Source organism: Aquarana catesbeiana, linkage group LG02 (genome assembly GCF_042186555.1).
Source record: "Aquarana catesbeiana isolate 2022-GZ linkage group LG02, ASM4218655v1, whole genome shotgun sequence".
NCBI lineage: Eukaryota > Metazoa > Chordata > Amphibia > Anura > Ranidae > Aquarana > Aquarana catesbeiana.
Genome location: NC_133325.1, coordinates 705,251,647 through 705,279,546, shown reverse-complemented (window position 1 = coordinate 705,279,546; position 27,900 = coordinate 705,251,647). Strand labels below are relative to the sequence as shown.

Below are 27,900 nucleotides of genomic sequence, written 5' to 3'. Positions count from 1 at the left end.
AGTATGACTTTTGTTAGTTAAAAAAAAAAAAAATGAATTTAACATTGCTATTAGGCAGGAAGTCAGGGAAAATGTCTCCAACATAAAAAAAGGAGGCAAAGCAATCAAAACATTAGCTTTGGGAAGGGTTATCAATGTTTCATTATTCTTTGTGACTGGAACAGCAAGAAACTCCCAATGCCAACCCACATTGCAATAGAAACCTGACATACAGTACTAATTAATGCCAAACAAATCTAATATTTCAAGTAAAGTAAAATCATCTAATGATGCTATTCCATAGTATAAAAATGTACCCACTGGTAGATAGTTCCCCTTTTTAGACCAGTCCAGAACTGGAAGGAAACAGCAGATGTGTAACAATTGCCATTTCCTACCTAATATGACCTGTGCCTGATTCCTATCTTTTTTGTTTTAGCTAGGGCAACCTTTCATAGTAAGATAAATATGGAAACAATACTATATAAATATATGAATCCAGTAAATATGGATTCATATAATTATATAGTATTGTTTCCATATTTATCAGCGCTGCACAGTGTGTTATATAGATTGCATTATCGCCATCTGGGGAAGTGTGGGAAGTGCGGGCAGCTAATTATAGTTATATCTCCTGTGTTTATTTTAGGTTAATTTAGGCTTAGTGTGGCAGCTCACAAGGCTTTTACCCATTGCTTTCATAGTAAGAGTTCCATGGAACCCTAGGGTTGTCCTCCAGAGGTTGCTAGGGGTTCCTTGAGCAGAGCAGGATTCATTTCCTGTCTGGTGGTGCCACTTAAGGTGGATTTCGCCTCTTTCAAACAATACAAGGGGGAATTTCTGTACTAACCAACAATGTATAGGGGGACTGCACTGAAACAATGTGAGGGAACACTACAGCTTTCGCTGTCTACGTTTCTTTATTTTACACTATCATTCATTTAATTTCAGGACAATGATTGTGTACGGTAAATGTCTCACTGTGTGAATAGAATTAGTAAAATAAGGATCTACATCAGCACACCTTGAAAGGAAGGAAATTTTGCCAAGAACCGGGGGTTGGTGGTTTGAAGGGGTGCCTGATTTGTCAGGGCAATGACTGGTATGGTGTCAGGATGATTGAAGCACATTATTTCTGTTATTGCATTGTAATATAAAATAAAATAGATCAACTCACCACCAGATGCAGCTTCCCACCATCCTGCCAGCAGACGAAGCTTCCTACTATCCTGCCACCAGATGCAGCTTCCCACCAAAAGCAGCTTCCCACTTAACCTGCCACCAGATGAAGCCTCTCACCATCCTGCCAGCAGATGAAGCTTCCCACTATACTGCCACCAGATGAAGTTTCCCACTATCCTGCCACCAGATGAAGCTTCCCACTATTCTACCACTAGTTGCAGCATGTCACTGTTGCGACCAGTCACCAGATGCAGCTTGTCACTATCCTGCCACCCGATGTCGAATGTCACTGTAGCCTGCCACTAAAAAATATACCAGATGCAGCTTGTCACTTTAAGAAGTTAAGGCCAATTTTTAAGGGTTTTCTTTTCTGCAGTAAAAGAACTTACCGGTACTCACTCACACCCTCTTCTCGCATCCTCTCCTCAGTGCTAAGGGTGTCTGAAAAGTGGGGAAACCAGCACATGCACAGTTGCTACTGGGTTCCGTCCTATCCTAGAGCGAGAGGGGGGCTGAACAGCGGTGATGCGTGTGGGGGTGAGAAATGATGTAATCTTTCAGCTCGCCCGCCACACCTCTTTCACTGCAGCTTTCGTAGCCTGGCTGCAACCAGGCACGGACCGGCACCAATCCGCGGCTTGGTTTGGGAACCCATGCACTACAGCACCTTGCACGGACTGTGGTCAAGGCTGTAAGGTATGTGACAGATACAATATTTTGTATGTGTAAAAAGGGTATTACTCAGCACTGCAGTTTTTTTTACTGTTCTGCACACTTTTGGGGGACGTACTAAACTGCATATTGGGATGATTGGATTATTGGCTGCAGTACTAAGAACTCTCACTAGATGTCAGTGTACTATATACACATATATATGGTAATGACTCTGTTGTTTCTCAAAATATGTTATTCTTTCCTGCAGTGCTTGATACAATGTTGCAAGAAGCAGTTGCTAATGTTTAACTCTTCACTTGCTGATATATATGCAGCTGTACAACAGGATACAGAAGTAATGTAAAAATTACATTTGACCTGTTTTTGATGGGAATATGGGTAGAATTATTATTTCTCATGGGGATTATTGGAGGAATATCATGTTAACACCCCAGAATGAACATATTTAACCCATTACTAATAATAATATGCATATACTTTTTCTACATTGGGATTATGGGTGGAATATTGTAGTTAGACATACATAGGAATATATTAAACCTATTTCTGATTTCTACATGGGGATTATTGGTGGAATATTGTATATAAATATACATAGCAACATATTAAACCCATTTCTGATGAGAATATGCATATAATTATATTTCTACGTGGGGGTTATTGGTGGAATATTGTTTATAAATATACATAGCAACATATTAAACCAATTTCTGATGAGAATATGCATATAATTAAATTTCTACATGGGGATTATTGGTGGAATATTGTTTATAAATATACATAGCAACATATTTAACCCATTTATAATATGAATATGCATGTAATTATTTTTCTACATGGGGATTATTGGTGTATAAAGTTTATAAATATACATAGCAACATATTAAACCCATTTCTGATGAGAATATGCATATAATTTTATTTCTACATTGGGATTATTGGTGGAATATTGTTTATAAATATACATAGCAACATATTAAACCCATTTCTGATAAGAATATGCATATAATTATATTTCTACAAGGGGATTTTTGGTGGAATATTGTTTATAAATATACATAGCAACATATTTAACCCATTTATAATATGAATATGCATGTAATTATTTTTCTACATGGGGATTATTGGTGGAATATTGTTTATAAATATACATAGCAACATATTAAACCTATTTCTGATATAAAAATGCATGTAATTATTTTTCTACATGGGGATTATTGGTGGAATATTGTTTATAAATATACATAGCAACATATTAAACCCATTCCTGATGAGAATATGCATATAATTATATTTCTACATGGGGATTATTGGTGGAATATTGTTTATAATTATACATAGCAACATATTTAACCCATTTATGATATGAATATGCATGTAATTATTTTTCTACATGGGGATTATTGGTGGAATATTGTTTATAAATATACATAGCAACATATTAAACCCATTTCTGATGAGAATATGCATATAATTATTTTTCTACATGGGGATTATTGGTGGAATATTGTTTATAAATATACATAGCAACATATTAAACTCATTCCTGATGAGAATATGCATATAATTATATTTCTACATAGGGATTATTGGTGGAATATTGTTTATAAATATACATAGCAACATATTAAACCTATTTCTGATGACAATATGCATATAAATATATTTCTACATGGGGATTATTGGTGGAATATTGTTTATAAATATACATAGCAACATATTAAACCTATTTCTGATATGAAAATGCATATAATTATTTTTCTACATGGGGATTATTGGTGGAATATTGTTTATAAATATACATAGCAACATATTAAACCCATTTCTGATGAGAATATGCATATAATTATTTTTCTACATGGGGATTATTGGTGGAATATTGTTTATAAATATACATAGCAACATATTTAACTCATTTATGATATGAATATGCATGTAATTATTTGTCTACATAGGGATTATTGGTGGAATATTGTTTATAAATATACATAGCAACATATTAAACCTATTTCTGATGACAATATGCATATAAATATATTTCTACATGGGGATTATTGGTGGAATATTGTTTATAAATATACATAGCAACATATTTAACCCATTTATGATATGAATATGCATGTAATTATTTTTCTACATGGGGATTATTGGTGGAATATTGTTTATAAATATACATAGCAACATATTAAACCCATTTCTGATGAGAATATGCATATAATTATTTTTCTACATGGGGATTATTGGTGGAATATTGTTTATAAATATACATAGCAACATATTAAACTCATTCCTGATGAGAATATGCATATAATTATATTTCTACATAGGGATTATTGGTGGAATATTGTTTATAAATATACATAGCAACATATTAAACCTATTTCTGATGACAATATGCATATAAATATATTTCTACATGGGGATTATTGGTGGAATATTGTTTATAAATATACATAGCAACATATTAAACCTATTTCTGATATGAAAATGCATATAATTATTTTTCTACATGGGGATTATTGGTGGAATATTGTTTATAAATATACATAGCAACATATTAAACCTATTTCTGATATAAAAATGCATGTAATTATTTTTCTATATGGGGATTATTGGTGGAATATTGTTTATAAATATACATAGCAACATATTAAACCCATTTCTGATGAGAATATGCATATAATTATATTTCTACATGGGGATTATTGGTGGAATATTGTTTATAAATATATATAGCAACACATTAAACCTATTTCTGATATGAAAATGCATATATTTATTTTTCTACATGGGGATTATTGGTTGAATATTGTTTATAATTATACATAGCAATATATTTAACCCATTTATGATATGAATATGCATGTAATTATATTTCTACACTGGGATTATTGGTGGAATATTGTTTATAAATATACATAGCAACATATTAAACCTATTTCTGATATGAAAATGCATATATTTATTTTTCTACATGGGGATTATTGGTGGAATATTGTTTATAAATATACATAGCAACATATTTAACCCATTTATGATATGAATATGCATGTAATTATTTTTCTACATGGGGATTATTGGTGGAATTTTGTTTATAAATATACATAGCAACATATTTAACCCATTTATGCATGTAATTATTTTTCTACATGGGGATTATTGGTGGAATATTGTTTATAACTATACATAGCAACATATTAAACCCATTTCTGTTGAGAATATACATATAATTATTTTTCTACATGGGGATTATTGGTGGAATATTGTTTATAAATATACATAGCAACATATTTAACCCATTCGTGATATGAATATGCATGTAATTATTTTTCTACATGGGGATTATTGGTGGAATATTGTTTATAAATATACATAGCAACATATTAAACCCATTTCTGTTGAGAATATACATATAATTATTTTTCTACATGGGGATTATTGGTGGAATATTGTTTATAAATATACATAGCAACATATTAAACCCATTTCTGATGAGAATATGCATATTATTATATTTCTACATGGGGACTATTGGTGGAATATTGTTTATAAATATACATAGCAACATATTAAACCTATTTCTGACTGATTCATTTTTATGAAGGTGAGCCGATCAACCGAGTCTGTGGACAGGCGCAATCTGATCGGTTATAAAGCTTCCAGCAGCACTGAATGTGTGTTCAGATAGAACGCTTGATGCAGGACAGGCCAGTAGCTCAATTGCATACTGTGCAAGCTCTGGCCAGTGATCCATCCTAAAGACCCAGTAACCCAGTGGATTTTTTTCCTGCACCATGTAAATCAGACGCTAGCGATGGTTGCTGGAACCAATCAGACCTTGGGGCTGCGGATTAAAAAATTGTCTGAATGCATCGGTCAGACGGCCACCTTCTCCACCGCTTCTTCTATGACTGAAGCCTCAGCAACACGTTGTCCAGGAGGACCAGGAAATTGTAGCCTCCCAGGCTCTGGAAACGCATTGCACAAACCTTTCTGCAAGGCCTCCCGAAGATGTTTCATCCTCTGCTTCCTCTGTGAAGGCTGTTTAAGTGTATAAGCTGTATAACCTTACCCTTTTAATGTGGATCAAGAAGGGTTGCCAGCCAGCCAGTATTGATCCCTCTCCTTGATACCACGAATACGAGGGTCTTTTCACAGGCTTTGCAAGATCAGGGAGGCCATGCAGCATAGGTTTGCTGAGGCATTCGGTCCGGAGTCCTCTGGGTCACTAAGGACGACATGATCTGCAGCCACCTCCTCCAAGCCACCTACAAGTCCATGGGTTTCTGGGAACTGAAAACGATCCCTTGAAGACTGCTGCTGATGCTGAGTGCCAGGCTCCACCTCCATGCTGACACAATCCTCCTTCTCCTCTTCTTCCTGTGTTATAGGCGGGCCTGCAGGAATAATGTCTGGATAAAGTGATCGTTGGGAGTTAAGGAAGTCCTCTTCCTCCCTCTGTTCTGCCTCAAGTGCCCTGTCCATTATTCCATGTAGCGTGTGCTCCAACAGGTAGACAAGAGGGACAGTATCACTGATGCATGCACTGTCACCATCCTCGTGGCCTCCTCAAATGGTGACAGGACAGTGCATGCATCCTTGATCATTAGCCACTGGCGTGGCAAAAAAAAGCCAAGCTCCCCTGACCCTGTCCTGGTGCCATACTCGCACAGGTAGTCATTGATGGCCCTCTGCTGCGTGTGCAGCCGCTGCAGCATTGCCAACGTTGAGTTCCACCTGGTGGGCATGTCGCAGATGAGGCGGTAGGTTGTATTCCTTTTTAAAGATCAGCCAGCCAAGCACTGGCATTACATGACCGGCAGAAATGCCCACAGACTTTCCTGGTCTGCCTCAGGAGATCCTGTAAGCCCGGGTACCTACACAAGAACCGCTGCACCACCAAATTAAGGACGTGAGCCAAACAGGGAACATGGGTCAAGTGTTCCTGTCGGAGGGCGAAGTAGAGGTTGGTGCCATTGTTGCAAACCACCATTTCTGCCTGAAGCTGTCGTGGCGTCAACCACCTCTGAACCTGCCCCTGCAGAGCTGCCAGAATCTCTGCCCCAGTGTGGCTCCTGTCCTAAGCAGACCAACTCAAGCACCGCGTGGCATCTTTTTGCCTGAGTGCTTGCGTAGCCCCTAGAACGCCTACTTAGCACCACTGGTTCCGAGGTCAAATCTGCACAGGAAGAGGCGATAGAGGAAGAAGAAGAGGAGTGGGTGGAGGAGAGAGGTGTTGCAGAATCACCACTACCAGCATTTTGGAGGCATGGTGGCGGAACAAGCTCCAACATTAATGCACCCTGTCCTGCATCCTTCCCAGCTGCCAGCAGGGTTACCCAGTGCAACATGAAAGAAAGGTAACGTCCATATCCATGCCTGCTGGACCATGAGTCAGCGGTAATATGCATCTTACCGCTGAGCGCCCTGTCCAACGAGGCCAAGACATTGCCTTCCACATGCCAGTAGAGAGCCAGAATGGCCTTCCGAGAAAAAAGATGGCGTTTGGGAACCTGCCACTGAGGTACCACACATTCCACAAATTCTCCAAAAAGGGGGCAGAGTCTACCAGCTGAAAAAGGCAGTAGTTTGAGTGCTAGCAATTTAGCCGAACTAGCATTCAGCCTCTGAGCATGCGGATGGCTGGGACGGAATTTCTTTTGACGGTTTAGCAACTGGGGTAGGGAAATTTGCCTGCTACAATCAAAATTAGGTTTACCGCTAGCAGATTGCCCACAAGTGCTTGGGACACCTAATTCTACACCTTCATTCCTCTCAGTGCAGGTCTCTGAGAGGACTGAAGGTGTAGTGGGGTTGGAGATCCCAGCTGATGAGGAGCAAGGAGAGATCTGCCTTGTTCTTTGGTGTGGGTCTTTTAAGTACTGTTGACAACGGACTGCATGGGAGCTCGACATATGTCTGGTCAAGCATGTGGTGTCCAAGCGGCTGCTGTTTTGGCCATGCTTGATAAGCTTCAGACATATGTTGCAAACAGCAATGGTGCGATCTGCTGCACATGTCTCAAAAAAGGCCCACGCCAAAGAACTTTTGAAAAAACGCGCGGCGTCAGCAGCACCCTGCACATGTGGAGCTATGCGGTGTGATGCAGTTGGTTGGCTGTCCTTAAGCTGGCCCCTGGAGGGCATCCTGCCTCGTTGGAGATGTGCCTCCTCCTCTTCTCTTCTATCAGGCACACATGTAGAGTCCGTGACCTCATCATCCCCTCCCTCCTCACCACTGGAGCAAACCTGGCAGTATGCTGCTGCTGGGGGAACATGACTGACAGTTTCTTGTCCTTCTTGGGCACCCCCTCTCTCTGGGGTCACGTTACTGCCTTCATCATCAACCTGGGTACCATCATCGGAGCCTTCAAAATGCTGTGCATCCTCCTGCAGTATGTTCCCGACACTGTGGTCAAACAGTTTGGGGGACTCCTCAAGACAAGATGGTGGGGCTAGGTAAGGAGTGACTGATGTAATTGAGCCGATGGAATAGGCCGATTTGGCAGCTGCATTGGCAGCCAAACTTGTCTTAGCCTGGGTGACAGAGGATGAGGAGGATAAGGACGGCTTTGTGATACACTCTACCAACTCTTCTGCTTGTTGTAGCTCAACATGGCCAGCTGTCGAAAAAAAGGACAAGTGTGCCCCACGGACACGTGCTGAGGATGCACCGTGTCCATGACCAGAACTGTTGGCTGTAGACACAGAGCCTGCTTGCCCTCTTTTAGTGGCCTGTGAGCGTCTGCCTTTCCTTGGTGGTCTTCCAGACATGGAGTAAAATTGGATTAGCAAAACACCGCCTGAAGTTTACTAAAAAAATTTCACCAGGAATGGCTTGCAGTCAGGTATAGGCTTGGCTAGACTAGAATGCAGTGGATATATATATGTTGGAGACTGTATATATATATATATATATATATATATATATATATATATATATATATATATATTTTTTTTATGCACAGCAGATCACTGAATCACTTGCCTGCCTGCCTGAAAGTGTATTTGAGAACATACACCAGCAATGACCTGCAGTCTGATATAGGCTTGGCTAGACTGGAATGCAGTGGATATATATATGTAGGAGACACTATATATATTTTATGCACTGCAGATCACTTATATACACAAAGCCGGGATGTATATATGTGTGTATATATATATATATATATATATATATAATATATATATATATATATATATATATACTAAATACACTGCAGCTAACTGAATCAACTGCCTGCCTGAAGCCAATCATCAGCGAGTAATGCACTGCGATGACTCAGTGCATTATGGGGCGTGACGCGCCGCTTGAATTTGGCGCGATTGCCCCATAATGTTTGATATTTGGCGAACGATCGTACAGCCGATGTTCGAGTCAAACTCATGCTCGACTCGAACTCGAAGCTCATCCCTATTCCTAAGCATGTTTAACCATGGCATTTCACCCATGAAGAAAAATAATTATGTGGCTATTCATCTCATAAATAGGTTAAATATGTTAAATGTTATTGTAAATGATATTCCAGTCATATTCAACCTAAAAAACAATAACTTTACCCATATTCCTATGAGAAACAGGTCAAAAGTATTACATAGGATGTTTAGCTAAGATATTTCACCCATAATCCCTATGTAGAAAAAAAATATGCATATTCTTATCAGAAATAGGTTAAATAGGTTCTTATGTATATTTATAAACAATATTCCACTCATAATCCCCATGTAGAAAAATAATTATATGCATATTCTTATCAGAAATGGGTTAAATATGTTCCTATGTATATTTATAAACAATATTCCACCAATAATCCCCATGTAGAAATATAATTATATGCATTTTCATATCAGAAATAGGTTTAATATGTTGCTATGTATATTTATAAACAATATTCTACCAATAATCCCCATGCAGAAATATAATTATATGCATATTCTCATCAGAAATTGGTTTAATATGTTGATATGTATATTTATAAACAATATTCCACCAATAATCCCCATGTAGAAAAATAATTATATGCATTTTCATACCAGAAATAGGTTTAATATGTTGCTATGTATATTTATAAACAATATTCCACCAATAATCCCCATGTAGAAATATAATTATATTCATATTCTCATCAGAAATGGGTTTAATATGTTGCTATGTATATTTATAAACAATATTCCACCAATAGTCCCCATGTAGAAAAATAATTATATGCATTTTCATATCAGAAATAGGTTTAATATGTTGCTATGTATATTTATAAACAATATTCCACCAATGATCCCCATGTAGAAATATAATTATATGCATATTCTCATCAGAAATGGGTTCAATATGTTGCTATGTATATTTATAAATAATATTCCACCAATAATCCCCATGTAGAAAAATAATTACATGCATATTCGTATCATACATGGGTTAAATATTTTGCTATGTATATTTATAAACAATATTCCACCAATAATCCCCATGTAGAAATATAATTATATGCATATTCTCATCAGAAATGGGTTTAATATGTTGCTATGTATATTTATAAACAATATTCCACCAATAATCCCCATGTAGAAAAATAATTACATGCATATTCGTATCATACATGGGTTGAATATTTTGCTATGTATATTTATAAACAATATTCCACCAATAATCCCCATGTAGAAATATAATTATATGCATATTCTCATCAGAAATGGGTTTAATATGTTGCTATGTATATTTATAAACAATATTCCACCAATAATCCCCATGTAGAAAAATAATTACATGCATATTTGTATCATACATGGGTTAAATATTTTGCTATGTATATTTATAAACAATATTCCACCAATAATCCGCACGTAGAAATATAATTATATGCATATTCTCATCAGAAATGGGTTTAATATGTTGCTATGTATATTTATAAACAATATTCCACCAATAATCCCCATGTAGAAATATAATTATATTCATATTCTCATCAGAAATGGGTTTAATATGTTGCTATGTATATTTATAAACAATATTCCACCAATAGTCCCCATGTAGAAAAATAATTATATGCATTTTCATATCAGAAATAGGTTTAATATGTTGCTATGTATATTTATAAACAATATTCCACCAATGATCCCCATGTAGAAATATAATTATATGCATATTCTCATCAGAAATGGGTTCAATATGTTGCTATGTATATTTATAAATAATATTCCACCAATAATCCCCATGTAGAAAAATATTTACATGCATATTCGTATCATACATGGGTTAAATATTTTGCTATGTATATTTATAAACAATATTCCACCAATAATCCCCATGTAGAAATATAATTATATGCATATTCTCATCAGAAATGGGTTTAATATGTTGCTATGTATATTTATAAACAATATTCCACCAATAATCCCCATGTAGAAAAATAATTACATGCATATTTGTATCATACATGGGTTAAATATTTTGCTATGTATATTTATAAACAATATTCCACCAATAATCCGCACGTAGAAATATAATTATATGCATATTCTCATCAGAAATGGGTTTAATATGTTGCTATGTATATTTATAAACAATATTCCACCAATAATCCCCATGTAGAAATATAATTATATGCATATTCTCATTAGAAATAGGTTTAATATGTTGCTATGTATATTTATAAACAATATTCCACCAATAATCCCCATGTAGACAAATAATTACATGCATATTCATATCATAAATGAGTTAAATATGTTGCTATGTATATTTATAAACAATATTCCACCAATAATCCCCATGTAGAAAAATAATTATATGCATTTCATATCAGAAATAGGTTTAATATGTTGCTATGTATATTTATAAACAATATTCCACCAATAATCCCCATGTAGAAAAATAATTACATACATATTCATATCATAAATGGGTTTAATATGTTGTTATGTATATTTATAAACAATATTCCACCAATAATCCCCATGTAGAAATATAATTATATGCATTTTCATATCAGAAATAGGTTTAATATGTTGCTATGTATATTTATAAACAATATTCTACCAATAATCCCCATGCAGAAATATAATTATATGCATATTCTCATCAGAAATTGGTTTAATATGTTGATATGTATATTTATAAACAATATTCCACCAATAGTCCCCATGTAGAAAAATAATTATATGCATTTTCATATCAGAAATAGGTTTAATATGTTGCTATGTATATTTATGAACAATATTCCACCAATGATCCCCATGTAGAAATATAATTATATGCATATTCTCATCAGAAATGGGTTCAATATGTTGCTATGTATATTTATAAATAATATTCCACCAATAATCCCCATGTAGAAAAATAATTATATGCATATTTGTATCATACATGGGTTAAATATTTTGCTATGTATATTTATAAACAATATTCCACCAATAATCCGCACGTAGAAATATAATTATATGCATATTCTCATCAGAAATGGGTTTAATATGTTGCTATGTATATTTATAAACAATATTCCACCAATAATCCCCATGTAGAAATATAATTATATGCATATTCTCATTAGAAATAGGTTTAATATGTTGCTATGTATATTTATAAACAATATTCCACCAATAATCCCAATGTAGAAATATAATTATATTCATATTCTCATCAGAAATGGGTTTAATATGTTGCTATGTATATTTATAAACAATATTCCACCAATAATCCCCATGTAGAAAAATAATTACATGCATATTCATATCATAAATGAGTTAAATATGTTGCTATGTATATTTATAAACAATATTCCACCAATAATCCCCATGTAGAAAAATAATTACATGCATATTCATATCATAAATGGGTTTAATATGTTGTTATGTATATTTATAAACAATATTCCACAAATAATCCCTGTGTAGAAATATAATTATATGCACATTTTCATCAGAAATTGGTTTAATATGTTGCTATGTATATTTATAAACAATATTCCACCAATAATCCCCATGTAGAAAAATAATTATATGCATTTTCATATCAGAAATAGGTTTAATATGTTGCTATGTATATTTATAAACAATATTCCACTAATAATCCCCATGTAGAAATATAATTACAGTATATGCATATTCTTATCAGAAATGGGTTTAATATGTTGCTATGTATATTTATAAACAATATTCCACCAATAATCCCCATGTAGAAAAATAATTATATACATATTTATATCAGAAATAGGTTTAATATATTCCTATGTATGTCTAACTACAATATTCCACCCATAATCCCCATGTAGAAAAAGTATATGCATATTATTATTAGTAATGGGTTAAATATGTTCATTGTCGGGTGTTAACATGATATTCCTCCGATAATCCCCATGAGAAATAATAAAAAACAGGTCAAATGTAATTTTTACATTACTTCTGTATCCTGTTGTACAGCTGCATATATATCAGCAAGTGAAGAGTTAAACATTAGCAACTGCGTCTTGCAAAATTGTATCAAGCACTGCAGGAAAGAATAACATTTTGAGAAACAACAGAGTCATTACCATATATATGTGTATATAGTACACTGACATCTAGTGAGAGTTCTTAGTATTGCAGCCAATAATCCAATCATCCCAATATGCAGTTTAGTACGTCCCCACTTTTGGCCAAGTTTCTGCCAATAGCTACTGAGGTCAGTGAGGGCTTGTTTTAAAGAGTTTTTATCCAGAATCTGTAGGCTGGGTGCAGGTTCACCTAAAATATTAACATTGTATCTAATGAATCTGTGAATAATGTCACAGAGATGATTATACGGATAGGCACAAGGAGGATGCAGAATTTGCCTTATTAAAGAATAAACTTTCTGGGGCTTTCATTGCCTCTTATTTGCATTAAGAAATAAAATTTAATAAACGTACTTTTACTTTTGACCACACAAGACATGCATCCAGGTATGGGAATAGCCAGGCAAGAGTTTTAAGAATGACATTTTTACATGGTCCTGTTTTTTTAAATTGTGCATATCTTGTATAAGAAAAGAAAACAGACATTTTGGAGACTATGGCGTTGATTTACTAAAGGCAAATAGGCTGTTCACTTTGCAAGGAATTTTTCCCGAAGCTTAGAGAATGTGCTGAAATTACACTTAGTAAAGAGTATCCAATCAAGTGCAAGGAAAAAAAAATACAGCATTTTTGATTACACATGATCGGATAAAGGAAGTCAGCCAAGCTTTTACCTCACTCACTAGGCATTGGGGAACATTTACTGCAAAGTGAACAGTCTTTTCGGATTTAGTAGAACATCCCCTATGAAAAATATTAATACAAATATAAATGATTACCTGCAGCGTGTCCCTCCGTATCGCACAAACATCCCCAGAAGCAAATGACAAAATGCACAATGTATGAGCTTGGCTTGTATATGCAACCTGTAACATTGACGGATTTTCAGCTGGAATTTGCAAGACCCGTTTAGGAACTCCATTTTCAAACCAGATCAACTGTTTATGGCTGGCCCCTACAGAAGACGTCTCATACGTGCCATTCACACACTGCATAGTACACACCTCAAGGCAGCATAATACACTTGAATACGCATGTGGGACAAGGCAAGATCCTGACATGACTTTCTGCTTTTCAATGTTGTACAAAACAAACTCACTCCCATGAAGAGTTCTGACAGGGTGAGAAGTTCTTGGTAAATTATCTCCTTCCCCTCTCACATTTGTTGCTCCCAAAATATAAGTACCATCTTCAACAGTTCCAGCCCAGTGGATTGCAGAAAAATTAACTGGAGCTGTTAATATTTCTGCTGTCAAAGATGAAATATAAAAGATTTTCTCATTTTGTCTCCAAAGAACAATTGGACCATCAAGCAGGTGCAGGTCTTCTATAGATTCATTGTCTACTTTGAACTTCAGACATGGTTCCACCTCATTTGAACTGAGTACCTGCAGCAAAACCAGCCTTGATGAACCGCTTTGCCTTCTTTTGCATGTCTTTAGCAAAACGTAAGGGAGTTTTATACCAGTTCTAACATCTGTGACACAGTGTGCGCATACAAAAACAATAGAGGATTTATGGGTTTGAATGCTGTACTGTCCAAAAGATGTTTCAATAAATTTTTCTGATTCCAGGTGAAATCTTTTTCTTGAAAACCGTAAAACATTTTGTTCCTTGCCATTGGAAGTTTCTTTTAGTTGTGAAATTTGAAAAATTATGATTTCCCCATTGTAGGCCAATACTTGTTTAGGATGTTTAATTGTTTCCATTGATCAAATACTCAGTCTACATTTGGAGAAGTTAGCAGTAATCTGAAAGACAAAGACAGTTAGCGTAATTTAAAATGTGAAAGAGCCTGAATATTGATAGTCATCTGTTCGCCTATAAGTAGTACTCATATATCCACTGACTTAAAGCGTAAGTAAAGGCAAAACCCAACTAATTCTAAACCTACTGCCACCCGCATATCTACAGAAAAGATTGCTATACTTACCTATTCTGAAGCCGCTCCGGTCTAGTCCCAGGCTGAGCTGTCAGTAGTGGGTTCAGTGTGTAGGAGAGGCAGCTGACAACAGAAGCCCCATAATAACTCTATGGGTGACGCCACTTCCCAGCATTTATCGTCTTTCTCCTGCACACAGAGGGCGCTGCTGGAGACTGGACCACAGCGGCTTCAGAATAGGTAAGTATTCTTTTCTATACAGGGTTACAATGCATCCGGAAAGTATTCACATCGCTTCACTTTTTCCACATTTTGTTATGTTACAACCTTATTCCAAATTCTACAAACAATACCCCATAATGACAACGTGAAAGAAGTTTGTTTGAAATCTTTGCAAATTTATTCAAAATAAAAAACAACAAAAAAAAAAAAACACAGCCTTTGCCATGACACTCAAAATTGAGCTCAGGTTTATCCTGTTTCCACTGCTCATCCTTGAGATGTTTCTACAATTTGGCTGGAGTCCACCTGTGGTAATTTCAGTTGATTGGACACGTTTCCATCTAATTGCCCCATAGAGGAGAGTGGAACTGTTTCCGTGTCCACTCCACATAGTGGAGCAGAGACGGACGTGTCATCCATCAGCTCAGTGGAGATCAGCGGAAAGATCGCCCGCTAAGCAAGCGGAGGCACCCGTGTGAAAGGGGCCTAAGGGTTTTTTTACACATTCATATCCGTTTTCACAGACTCGGCTTGCTCAGCAGGGATCGATCAGATGATCCCCGCTGACCCGGCGAATGACAAGTCCGTCTCCGCTCACTGTGCAGACAGACCTATCAGAGCCCCGCTGATCTCTACGGGGGATCGGATGAAAACGGATCTGCCTGTCCGTTTTCATCTGATCCATAGAGTTTCCATCCGTCTGGATTTAGCTGAGCGGATCAGATGTCAGCGGCCATGTCACCGCTGACATCCGTCGCTCCATAGAGGTACATGGAGCGTCTGTTCAAGTCCGCCTGAAAAACTGACAGGCGGACCTGAACTGTCCGCATGTGTGAAAGAGCCCTAGGGGAGAAAGATTGCATTTTGCTGTTTATAGTTAGTGCTTGTTAAAATATTATTTAGTAAACAAATTCCTTTCTTTTTTTTTTATTTCATGTGTACTAGAGTTTTCTATATTTTCATGTAAGCCTAACAAATGTGTCAATATCAGGAGTTTGGATAAAAAAAAAGTTCCAAAACTATCACATATTAATTGATATCACTTGATCGCTCTTCCTCCCCCCAGCAACCCCTTCCCTCTACAATCTTTAAGTAATCCACCATTGCTCCTGCCAGATATTTCTCTGCAAATCTTCCAGGAAAGGAAGCAAGGGGAACTGTGCGCCATATTAACCACTTGACCTCCATTAGATTTACCCCCCTTCATGACCAGGCCATTTTTTGCAAATACGGCACTGTGTTATTTTAACCGAAAATTGCACGGTCATGCAGCGCAGTGCATAAATGAGATTTATGTACTTATTCCCCACACAAATAGAGCTTTCTTTTGGTGGTATTTGATCACCACTGCGTTTTTTATTTTTTGCACTAGAAAAAAAAAAAAAACAATATTTTACTTTCTGCTATAAAACATATCCAATAAAAAAAATGTAAAAATCTAATTTCTTCATACATTTAGGCCAATATGTATTCCGCTATATGTTTTTGGTAAAAAAAAATTACAATAAGTGTATATTGATTGGTTTGCGCAAAAGTTATAGTGTCTACAAACTATGGGGTGTATACTGGAATTTATATATATATATTTTTTTATACCAGTAATGGCGGCAATCAGTGACTTATAGCGGGACTGCAATATTGCGGAGGACAATCGGACACTAAATTACACTTTTTGGGAACCAGTGACACTTATACAGTGATAAGTGCTAAAAATATATTGTAATCATTGTACTAATGACACTGGCTTGGAAGGGGTTAAACAGCTAGGATTAAATGTGTGCCTAACCAGTGTTTTGGTGTATTGTGTGTGCTGTTTTTACTAAGAGATGTTAGCCAAAACACAGAGTGGGCTTAGCACTATATGACCATATAGTGTGACCAAACCCCCGTATTTATTGAATATGTTCAGGTGTTTTTAACTAGCCTTGCAGGAAATGTCATTCTTGTATGTGTGCGCTGTAAAATATCAAAAGTGTCAATAAAAACACACTAGACAGGTTTTTAAAGTAATTTATTATGCAGCTCCGGGGGTCTCTTCCGACTCCTCCACTCTCTCCTGCTTCTTCATCTAGTCTCCGGCCTCTTCTCCCGCTCTCCGGTTCTTCTGCCGGGCTCCTCCGCTATCTTCTGCTCTTTTGCTAGCATTGGCCTGGTCTTCTCCATCGTCTTGTTCCCTCTACTCTTCTTCCGACGTTGACGCGACACTCTCTCCCGTTGTAATGCCGTGTGAGCGGTGCGCAACAACTTATATAGGCATGGAGCGTGGTCACCGGGTGATGTCACCCATGGACCCCGCCCCTTATGACGTCACAGTCCCATCATGCCACGGGACTGTGATGTCATAAGAGGCGGGGTCACCAGGTGACATCACCTGGTGACCCCGCCCCATGCCTATTTAAGTCGTTGCGCACAACTCACACAGCATTACAGCGGGAGAGAGCATTGTGTCAACATCGGAAGAAGAGAAGAGGGAACAAGACGATGGAGAAGACCGGGCCAATGCTAGCAAAAGAGCGGCAAAAGGACAGAAGATAGCGGAGGAGCCCGGCAGAAGAGCCGGAGAAGAACCGGAGATGAGGCCAGAGAGCAGCAGAAGAGGCCAGAGATCGTCAGAAGAGGCCAGAGAGCGGGAGAAGAAGCAGGAGAGTGCGGAGGAGTTGGAAGAGACCCCCGGAGCTACCTAATACATTACTTTAAAAACCTGTCTAGTGTGTTTTTTTATTGACACTTTTTTCCCCCAGGTGAATAGGTAGGGGTACGATACCCCAAACTCATTCGCATAGGGCGGGGGGCCGGAATCTGGGGGGCCCCCTTATTAAAGGGGGCTCCTGGATTCCGATAAGCCCCCTGCCTGCAGACCTCGACAACCAACGACCAGGGTTGTCGGGAAGGGGCCCTTGTTCTCATCAACATGGCGACAGACAAGATGCTTTGGGGTGGGGGGCCACAGGGCTCCCCCCTTCCCCAAAGCACCCACCCCCCATGTTGAGGGCATGCGGCCTGGTACGGTTCAGGAGGGGGGGGGGGCGCTCGCTCACCCCTACCCCCTTTTCTGACCAGCCGGGCTGCGTGCTCGGATAAGGGTCTGGTATGGATTTTGGGGGGACCCCCACGCCGTTTTTCCGGCCTAGGGGGGTTCTTCTTAAAATCCAAACCAGACCTAAGGGACATTGTTGCTTCCCTTTTGTACCCGCTGCAATAGGAAAATGTGTTTTTCCTATTGCAGCGAGCACGAGATGTACAGTACCCTGTTGCGGAGAACCAGCGCGAAACATTCTCGCGGTTAGGTGCTGTAGCTACTCTTGCGTAGTATTTGGTCCGTTGGACCAGCATACAGACGAACGGATTTCCCGATAGGAACTGGCATGTTTCAAATCTAAAGTCCGTCTGATTTTGGAAGGAAAAGGTCCGTCGGAAGTCCGATGAAGCCTACACGCGGTCGGATTGTCCGACGGATTCGTTCCAGCAGACAAGTTCGGTCGAAAAAGCCCGCCCGTGTGTGCACGGCATAAGTCGTACACTCCACAAATTTGGCCTTTATGGAAGTGTGGCAAGAAGAAAGTCATTGTTGAAAGAAAGCAATAGAAGTCCAGTTTGCAAGAAGCCATGTGGGGGACACAGCAAATATGTGGAAGAAGGTGCTCTAGTCAGATAAGACCAAAATTGAACTTTTTGGCCTAAAAGCAAAACGCTATGTGTGGCGGAAAACTAACACTGCACATCACTCTGAAAACACCATCTCCACCGTGAAACTTGGTGGTGGCAGCATCATGTTGAGGGGATGCTTTTCTTCAATAGGGACAGGGAAGCTGGTCAGAGTTGATGGGAAGATGGATGGAGCCAAAAACAGGGCAATCTTATGCCGCGTACACACGAGCGGACTTTACGGCAGACTTGGTCCGGCGTACAGGATTTCGTCGGACAATTCGATCGTTTGTGGGCTCCAGCGGACTTTGTTTTCTCAAAAGTTGGACGAACTTAGATTTGAAACATGTTTTAAATCAATCCGTCGAAATCGAGTCCGGTCGAAAAGTCCGCTCGTCTGTATGCTAGTTCGAAAGGACAAAAAGCCACGCTAAGGCAGCTATTGGCTACTGGCTATGAGCTTCTTTGTTTTAGCCCGGTCGTACGTCATCACGTACGAATTCGACGGACTTTGGTGGATTGTGTGTAGGCAAGTCCGTTCATTCAGAAAGTCCGTCGTAAAGTCCGCCAGGCAAAGTCTGCCGTAAAGTTCACTCGTGTGTATGCGGCATTAGAAGAAACCCTGTTAGTCTGCAAAAGACTTGAGACTGGGGCGGAGGTTCACCTTCCAGCAGGACAACGACCCTAAATATACAGCCAGAGCTACAATGGAATGGTTTAGATCAAAGGATATTCATGTGTTAGGTCTGGAATTTGACTGGGCCATTCTAAATCCAATTGAGAATCTGTGGCAAGACTTAAAAATTGCTGTTCAGAGACGCTCCCTATCCAATCTGACAGAGCTTGAGCTTTTTTGAAAAGAAGAATGGACAAAAATTTTGCTCTCTAGATGTGCAAAGCTGGTAGAGACATCCCCAAAAACACTTGCAGCTGTAATTGCAGTGAAAGGTGGTTCTACAAAGTATTGATTTAGGGGGGTTGAATACAAATGCACACCACGCTTTTCAGATATTTGTAAAAATTTTTGAAAACCATTTATCATTTTACTTCCACTTCACAATTATTTGCCACTTTGTGTTGGTCTATCACATAAAATCCCAATAAAATACATTTACATTTTTGGTTGTAACCTGACAAAATGTGGAAATTTTCAAGGGGTATGAATACCCTTTCAAGGCATTGTAATTCCCCAATTAGATCGCTGACTGACCTGGTGTTTCATGGGGACGGGAAGCAAAGAATACCAGAAAGTGAAGGGATGGTTAATCCTCATCCCTTAAACCTTGTACACGCGATAAGAATTTCGGACGAATGATCGTCTGTTTTTTTTTGCATGCTAGTCTCATATCAAAAATGAAGAGGTTACTAAAGTTATAAAAATTCTCGCACAATAGAATACAACTTCGCAAGTGAAGTAATGTCTTGTATTGTAATGTAATCTTTCATTTCTGAGCATGCGTGGCCTTGGTCTTTCAATTTCTTTTCGGACAAATACTGTACTGATCAAACAAAAATCGTTCGTTCAGGTATCCTATGAGAATTTTTTTTTGCATTCGCCCCTTTGGATAACTTCAGATGAACTGTCATGATCGGCTCTTGAAAGCTGTGTACTAACAATCAGATTATCGTACGATCACTTTGAAAGCGTTATTGTTCGTCTGATTTTCTCATCGTATGTACTAGGCATTACTGCGACTGGCTGCCAATATATGACCAGGGAATATAAAAGCTCAGCAAAAGCTGATTGATGGAAGAGACCCCCCCCCCACACACACACACACACACACAACATGGCATCAGGTGTCCCCAGTAGATTCCCTCCTTACATCTCAGGTGTCCCCAGCGGAGTGCTTCCTTGCATTTCAGGTCGGTCAGTATGCAGTGTAGAAATCCCTCTATGATAGGGGGTAGGTGAGTGTGGGGGTCCCTCTATGACAGGTGGTCAGTGTGGAGTTTAGGGGTCCCTCTATGACAGAGGGTAGGTCCCAGAGGGACCCCTACACTCCACACTGCCCTAACCCCCTGTCATAGAGGGACCCCTACACTCCACACGTCCCTACCCCCTGTCATAGAGGGACCCCTACACTCCACACTGCCCTAACCCCTGTCATAGAGGGACCCCTACACTCCACACTGACCAACCCCCTGTCATAGAGCCTCTATGACAGGGGGTAGGTCAAGAAAAATCCAAACTGGTACACTCACTCACAGGGCTGCTGTTAGGCTGTACGGGGTCCCAATAATTTCTATCTCATAGGGCCCCCACCCCCTGAGGAGGGAAAGAGGGAGGTAAGAGGAGGAGGTGAGAGAGAGAGGCAGTAGTGAGGGGGGGGTGAGAGAAAGGGGGGGAGGAGAGAGATGAAAGAGGGGGGGTCTGACATTACAGGAGGACTATACGTAACACCCTTTCATGTCCCACAATACAGGAGGGCTACCAGTCCCAGCCTACCATGCCCCCCAATACAGGAGGACAACAAGTACAACTCCCAGCCATCCATGTCCCAGCTACTAGGAGGACTACAAGTCCCAGTCTCTCATGTCCCAGCTACGAGGAGAACTACAAGTCCCAGCCTCCCATGTCCCAGCTACCAGGAGAACTACAAGTCCCAGCCTCCCATGCCTCAGCTACTAGGAGGACTACAAGTCCCAGCCTTCCATGTCCCAGCTACTAGGAGGACTACAAGTCCCAGCCTTCCATGTCCCAGCTACTAGGAGGACTACAAGTCCCAGCCTCTCATGTCCCAGCTACGAGGTGAACTACAAGTCCCAGCCTCCCATGCCTCAGCTACTAGGAGGACTACAAGTCCCAGCCTCCCATGCCTCAGCTACTAGGAGGACTACAAGTCCCAGCCTCCCATGTCCCAGCTACTTGTAGTCCTCCTGTATATAGGAACATGGAAGGCTGTGAGGAGGGGGGTCTGACAGAGAGGAGGGGGGGAGGCTGACAGAGCAGATGAGAGAGACCATTGACCAACCTCAGGAAGCAGAGACACACAGCACTAGTTAGAACTCCAGGAGCATGCAGGGCTGGTGTGATTACCCACAGACACAGTCCAGCCCTGCATCCACATGTGACCAGTTCCCTCATGCCCTCCGTCCGTCCTGCACACGACCTGCTCGGCCAATCACAGGACACCTGCCGCTGCCCAATGCTGAGCCTGAGCTCGGCTTAAACACAGAGCTGATCAATGTTTAGGCAGCAGTGTGAACAGGCATGGGATGATCATGCACCCCTCCGGGGTTTTCATTTTAGCTTGAACCCGCCTGGTCCTCTGGAAAATGGCAGCAGAGGGAGACATTATCTCCGCCGGCCGCGGACCTCTAGCAGCGGAGAAAAAAAAAAAAAAAAACGGAAAAAAAGGATTTCCCGGGAAACACTAAAATCAGGAAAAGGGTCCAAATCCCGGGAAATTCGGGACTATTGGCAACTATGGAAGTGACAAAATGACATTTCATTTGTTTCTGTGAACCACAGAGACCTCAGCAGGTGAGCTCTGATCCATTGTGGAAAACGGCATACAGCATGTATTTCTCTGCACCGCACCCTGGGGGTCGAATGCAATGTGAACAGGGCACATAGAAGACAGACATTTCCTGGTGCCCTTACACTGAGCTGTGTGTGTACAGCAGAAAGATGCAGGCCTCTCCTCCAGTGTGAATGAGCCCTCATTGGTGCCTTCATTTTATTTAAACTAAAGGCAATTTTTTTTCCATTTGGGCAAGAGTAAGGGAGGGTTATAACCCGTCAATTTTTTTTAGCCATCTGTGTCCCATTGGGGAGATTTCATTCCACTTTCTGTCCTATAGCCAAAACAGGAAGTAAGAGGAAATCCCCCCTAAAGTGAGGGAATTCTGGGGTGTCACCAGCAGTGTATTTTGGTTTTGTACTGCTCTAGGCAAGAGTAAAACTCAGGCGCACCCCCCCCCCCCATCAATCTGTCCTACTCCAGCCGCGGTATACCGTTCTTGTCTCAGGGTCTGATGGGGAAGCCGCAGCCACTCACAATTAACCACTTCAGCCCCAGAAGGATTTACCCCCTTCCTGACCAGAGCGTTTTTTTGCGATTTGGCACTGCGTCGCTTAAACTGACAATTGCACGGTCGTGCGACGTTGTAGCCAAACAAAATTGACCTCCTTTTTTTCCCACAAAGAGAGCTTACTTTTGGTGGTATCTGATTATCTGTGCGGTTTTTATTTTTTGCGCTATAAACAAAAAAAAGCGACAATTTTGAAAAAAAAAACCCACAATAATTTGTACTTTTTGCTATAATAAATAACCCCATTATTTTTTTAAAAGCTAATTTTTCCTCAGTTTAGGCTGATATGTATTCTTCTACATATTTTTGGTAAAAAAAAAAAAAAAAAATCACAATAAGCGTATATTGATCGGCTTGCGCAATAGTTATAGCGTCTACAAAATAGGGGATATATTTATAGCATTTTTATTTATTTATTTTACTAGTAATTGCGGCGATCCGTGATTTTCATTGTGACTGTGACATTATGGCGCACACATCGGACAATTATGACACATTTTTGGAACCATTGGCATTAATACAGCGATCAGTGCGATTAAAAATGCATTGATTACTGTAAAAATGTCACTGGCAGTGAAGGGGTTAACACTAGAGGGCGGTGAAGGGGTCAACTGTGTTCTCTGGGCGGTGATTCTAACTGAAGGGGGAGGGACTAACTAGAGAAAGTGACAGATTGTGGTTCCTAGCTAATAGGAACACACGATCTGTCACTCCTGTCAGAACAGACCAGGGATTTGTGTGTTTACACACACTCGTGCCTGTGCTGTCTTTCCTGCTCATGATCGCTCGTGGTCGGCGGCCATCGCGACAGTCGGCCACGAGCATCGGCACACCCACTGTGCATCGGTCGCACACGCGCCTGCTATACGGACCCCGCGAGCCAACATACAGCTACGTGGTTTCGTGCAGGGGAGCCAACCTGCCGCAGTATAACTGCGGCGGCTGGTCCGGAAGCGGTTAAAGTGGCGTTCAACCCAGAAATGGAACTTCCGCTGGTCTGGTTCCTCCCCCCCTCCGGTGGCACCTTTCGGGGGGGGGGGGGCACATACCTGTCTAATACAAGTATTTGCTCTCACTTCTGGCAAAAGAGGACCGCAGAATCTGTGACAATCTACACTAGGTGCGGCCCCTCCTCCGCACACAGGTCCCAGAAGACAGCAGGGACCATTCAGAACGTGCAGCATGACTCGCGCATGCGCAATAGAGAACAGGCTGTGAAGCCGCAAGGCTTCACTTCCTGATTCCCTCACCTAAGATGGCGGAGCCGAGGGACGTTCGGCTTCGGGTGAGGACATCGTGGGTTCCCTGGACAGGTAAGTGTCCTTATTTTAAAAGTCAGCAGCTGCAGTATTTGTAGCTGCTGACTATATTTTCTTTTACAGGCGGCACTCCGCTTTAACACCTGTGGCTTCCACATCGAAAAGGAAACATCATCCCGGTACAACCACCGAAAAGATGGCAAGACCCTTCTGCCTGAGGGCAGCGCTGCCCCCCCCCCCCCAAAAAAAATGCTGCCCAAGGTAAACGCCTTGTTTTCCTGCGGTGGATATACACCTCTAGTCACCAGTGCTTACATTGGAAGATTTCCCCTCCATTACTGATACTGGTGACAACCCAAAAGTTGGGATTTTCTTTCCCTTTCAGTGATAACACAGGGAAATCCTCGATAATTGGGTTCAGGCAGCAATAAAGACTTGACAGATGTGCTAACCCCTCTTTCTGTCCAAAACTAAAGCTAACGTTTATCCTTGCGTTATGGTGCTGCAGCTGAGCAGAACCCACACAGGCCCCACACCACCCAGCACCGCGCTGAGGGCTCTGCTCTGCAGCTGGCCAATCACGATGATTGCTGGTCTCGTCCACGCGTCCCCTCACAGCCGCCCTCCGCGTGCAGAGCGAACTTCCCGCCACGGACGCCGCGCTGCACGCTGGGTATCCCACACCGAGCTCCGCTCACCTCAGCCCGCGCCGTCCGTCCAGTCCTCCACTGACGTCACCCCGAAGCTGAGTGAGCGGACTGGGGGGGAGGAGCCGCCAATGGTGGGCGGGAACGCGAGATCGGCTTGACGTCTGGACGGCCGGAAGGGATGTGAGAAGATCGGCCGGTGTTCGAGAAGAGGATGGCGGAGGTGAGTGCGGGGCAGTGAGAGGACAGAGCCTGTCATTATGTGCGCTCTGTACTCAGGAGTCATGTGACCTGACATGGTCTCCTAGGTGACAGCTGTCACCCCCATCCTCTGTACATGTATGGTTGTTGTCTGTATGACAGGTCCTCACTGTGCTCTACAAAAATATATCTCTATATGACAGGTCCTCACTGTGCTCTATATATATGACAGGTCCTCACTGTGCTCTATATATATGACAGGTCCTCACTGTGCTCTATATATATGACAGGTCCTCACTGTGCTCTATATATATGACAGGTCCTCGCTGTGCTCTCTCTATATATAAGGTCCTCACTGTGCTCTGTATATGACAGGTCCTCACTGTGCTCTATATATAGCAGGTTCTCTCTCTCTCTGTATATGTGTATATGTGTGTGTGTGTGTGTGTGTGTATGTGTATATGTGTGTGTATATATATATATATATATATACACACACACAGTTCCTCACTGTGCTCTATATACAGTATGTCACAAAAGTGAGTACACCCTCACATTTCTGTAAATATTTTATTATATCTTTTCATGTGACAACACTGAAGAAATGACACTTTGCTACAATGTAAAGTAGTGAGTGTACAGCTTGTATAACAGTGTAAATTTGCTGTCCCCTCAAAATAACTCAACACACAGCCATTAATGTCTAAACCGCTGGCAACAAAAGTGAGTACACCCCTAAGTGAAAATGTCCAAATTGGGCCCAATTAGCCATTTTCCCTCCCCAGGGTCATGTGACTCCTTAATGTTACAAGGTCTCAGACGTGAATGGGGAGCAGGTGTGTTAAACTTGGTGTTATCACTCTCTCTCTCATACTGGTCACTGGAAGTTCAACATGGCACCTCATGGCAAAGAACTCTCTGAGGATCTGAAAAAAGGAATTATTTGTCTACATAAAGATGGCCTAGGCTATAGGAAGGTTGCCAAGACTATGAAACTGAGCTGCAGCACAGTGGCCAAGACCATACAGTGGTTTAACAGGACAGGTTCTACTCAGAACAGGCGTCGCCATGGTCAACCAAAGAAGTTGAGGTCACGTGCTCAGTATCATATCCAGAGGTTGTCTTTGGGAATTAGATGTATGAGTGCTGCCAGCATTACTGCAGAGGTTGAAGGGGTGAGGGGTCAGCCTGTCAGTACTCAGACCATATGCCGCACACTGCATCAAATTGTTCTGCATGACTGTCGTTCCAGAAGGAAGCCTCTTCTAAAGATGATGCACAAAAAAGCCTGCAAACAGTTTGCTGAAGACAAGCAGACTAAGGACATGGATTACTGGAACCATGTCCTGTGGTCTGATGAGACCAAGATAAACTTATTTGGTTCAGATAGTGTCAAGTGTGTGTACTCTTTGCCTGTTTTCTGCCACAAAGATAAGTGTGTCTTGCCTACAGTCAAGCATGGTGGTGGGAGTGTCATGGTCTGGGGCTGCATGAGTGCTGCCGGCACTGGGGAGCTACAGTTCATTGAGGGAACCATGAATGCCAACATGTACTGTGACATTCTGAAGCAGAGCATGATCCCCCTCCCTTTGGAGACTGGGCTGCAGGGCAGTATTCCAACATGATAACGACCCCAAACACACCTCTAAGACGACCACTTCCTTGCTAAAGAAGCTGAGATTAAAGATGATGGACTGGCAAAGCATGTCTCCAGACCTAAACCCTATTTAGCATCTGTGGGGCATCCTCAAGAGGAAGGTGGAGGAGCGCAAGGTCTCCAACATCCACTCCTTCCGTGATGTTGTTATGGAGGAATAGAAGAGGACTATAGTGGCAACCTGTGAAGCTCTGGTGAACTCCATACCCAAGAGGATTAAGGCAGTGCTGGAAAATAATGGTGACCACACAAAATATTGCCACTTTGGGCCCAATTTTGACATTTTCACTTAGGGGTGTACTCACTTTTGTTGCCAGCAATTTAGACATTAATGGCTGTGTGTTGAGTTATTTTGAGGGGACAGCACATTTACACTGTTATACAAGCTGTGCACTCACTACTTTACATTGTAGCAAAGTATCATTTGTTCAGTATTGTCACATACAATACTGAATATATAATAAAATATTTACAAAAATGTGAGGGGTGTACTCACTTTTGTGAGATACTGTGTATGACAGGTCTTCACTGTGCTCCATATATGACAGGTCCTCACTGTGCTCTTTCTGCGCTGTCGCACTTTGAATGAGAATTGTGCAGTCAAATAACACTGTACCCTAACTAAATTTTTATCATTTTCTTCCCACAAATAGAGCTTTCTTTTGCTGGTATTTGATCAGCGCTGGGGTTTTTATTTTTTGCTAACAAACTAAAAAAGACCAAAATTTTTCTTTGTTTTTGTTTATAAAATTTTTCTCTGTCACTGACAGGCACTGATATGTAGAATTAATGGACACTGATAGGCTACACTGATATGCAGCACTGATGGGCACTGGATAGGCAGCACTGATGAGCTACTGACAGGCATTACTCATTGGCATCTAAAGGGCACAGACAGGCATTACTGCTGGGGCACTATTTGGTGCTGTTATGGGCACTGACTGGCGTTCTTGATGGGCCACAGACTGGCAGCTGTTGGGCAC

At 40.6% G+C, this 27,900-nt stretch overlaps 2 protein-coding genes across 3 annotated transcripts in view; one reads left to right on the top strand and one right to left on the bottom strand.

The window, feature by feature from the left end:
- Positions 1–25,232, bottom strand: part of FANCB (FA complementation group B) — a 110,222-nt gene extending 84,990 nt beyond the window's left edge. For both annotated transcript variants that reach the window (XM_073616948.1, XM_073616947.1), the window contains exons 1-2: positions 25,111–25,232; positions 14,146–15,117 (exon numbers count right to left, since the gene is read on the bottom strand). In XM_073616948.1, coding sequence (XP_073473049.1) covers positions 14,146–15,075 — 930 coding nt within the window. In that variant the 5' untranslated portion in view covers positions 15,076–15,117; positions 25,111–25,232. The remainder of the gene's footprint in view (positions 1–14,145; positions 15,118–25,110) is intronic.
- Positions 25,041–27,900, top strand: part of MOSPD2 (motile sperm domain containing 2) — a 180,116-nt gene continuing 177,256 nt past the window's right edge. Inside the window, exon 1 of the mRNA XM_073616949.1 lies at positions 25,041–25,282. Coding sequence (XP_073473050.1) covers positions 25,274–25,282 — 9 coding nt within the window. The 5' untranslated portion in view covers positions 25,041–25,273. The remainder of the gene's footprint in view (positions 25,283–27,900) is intronic.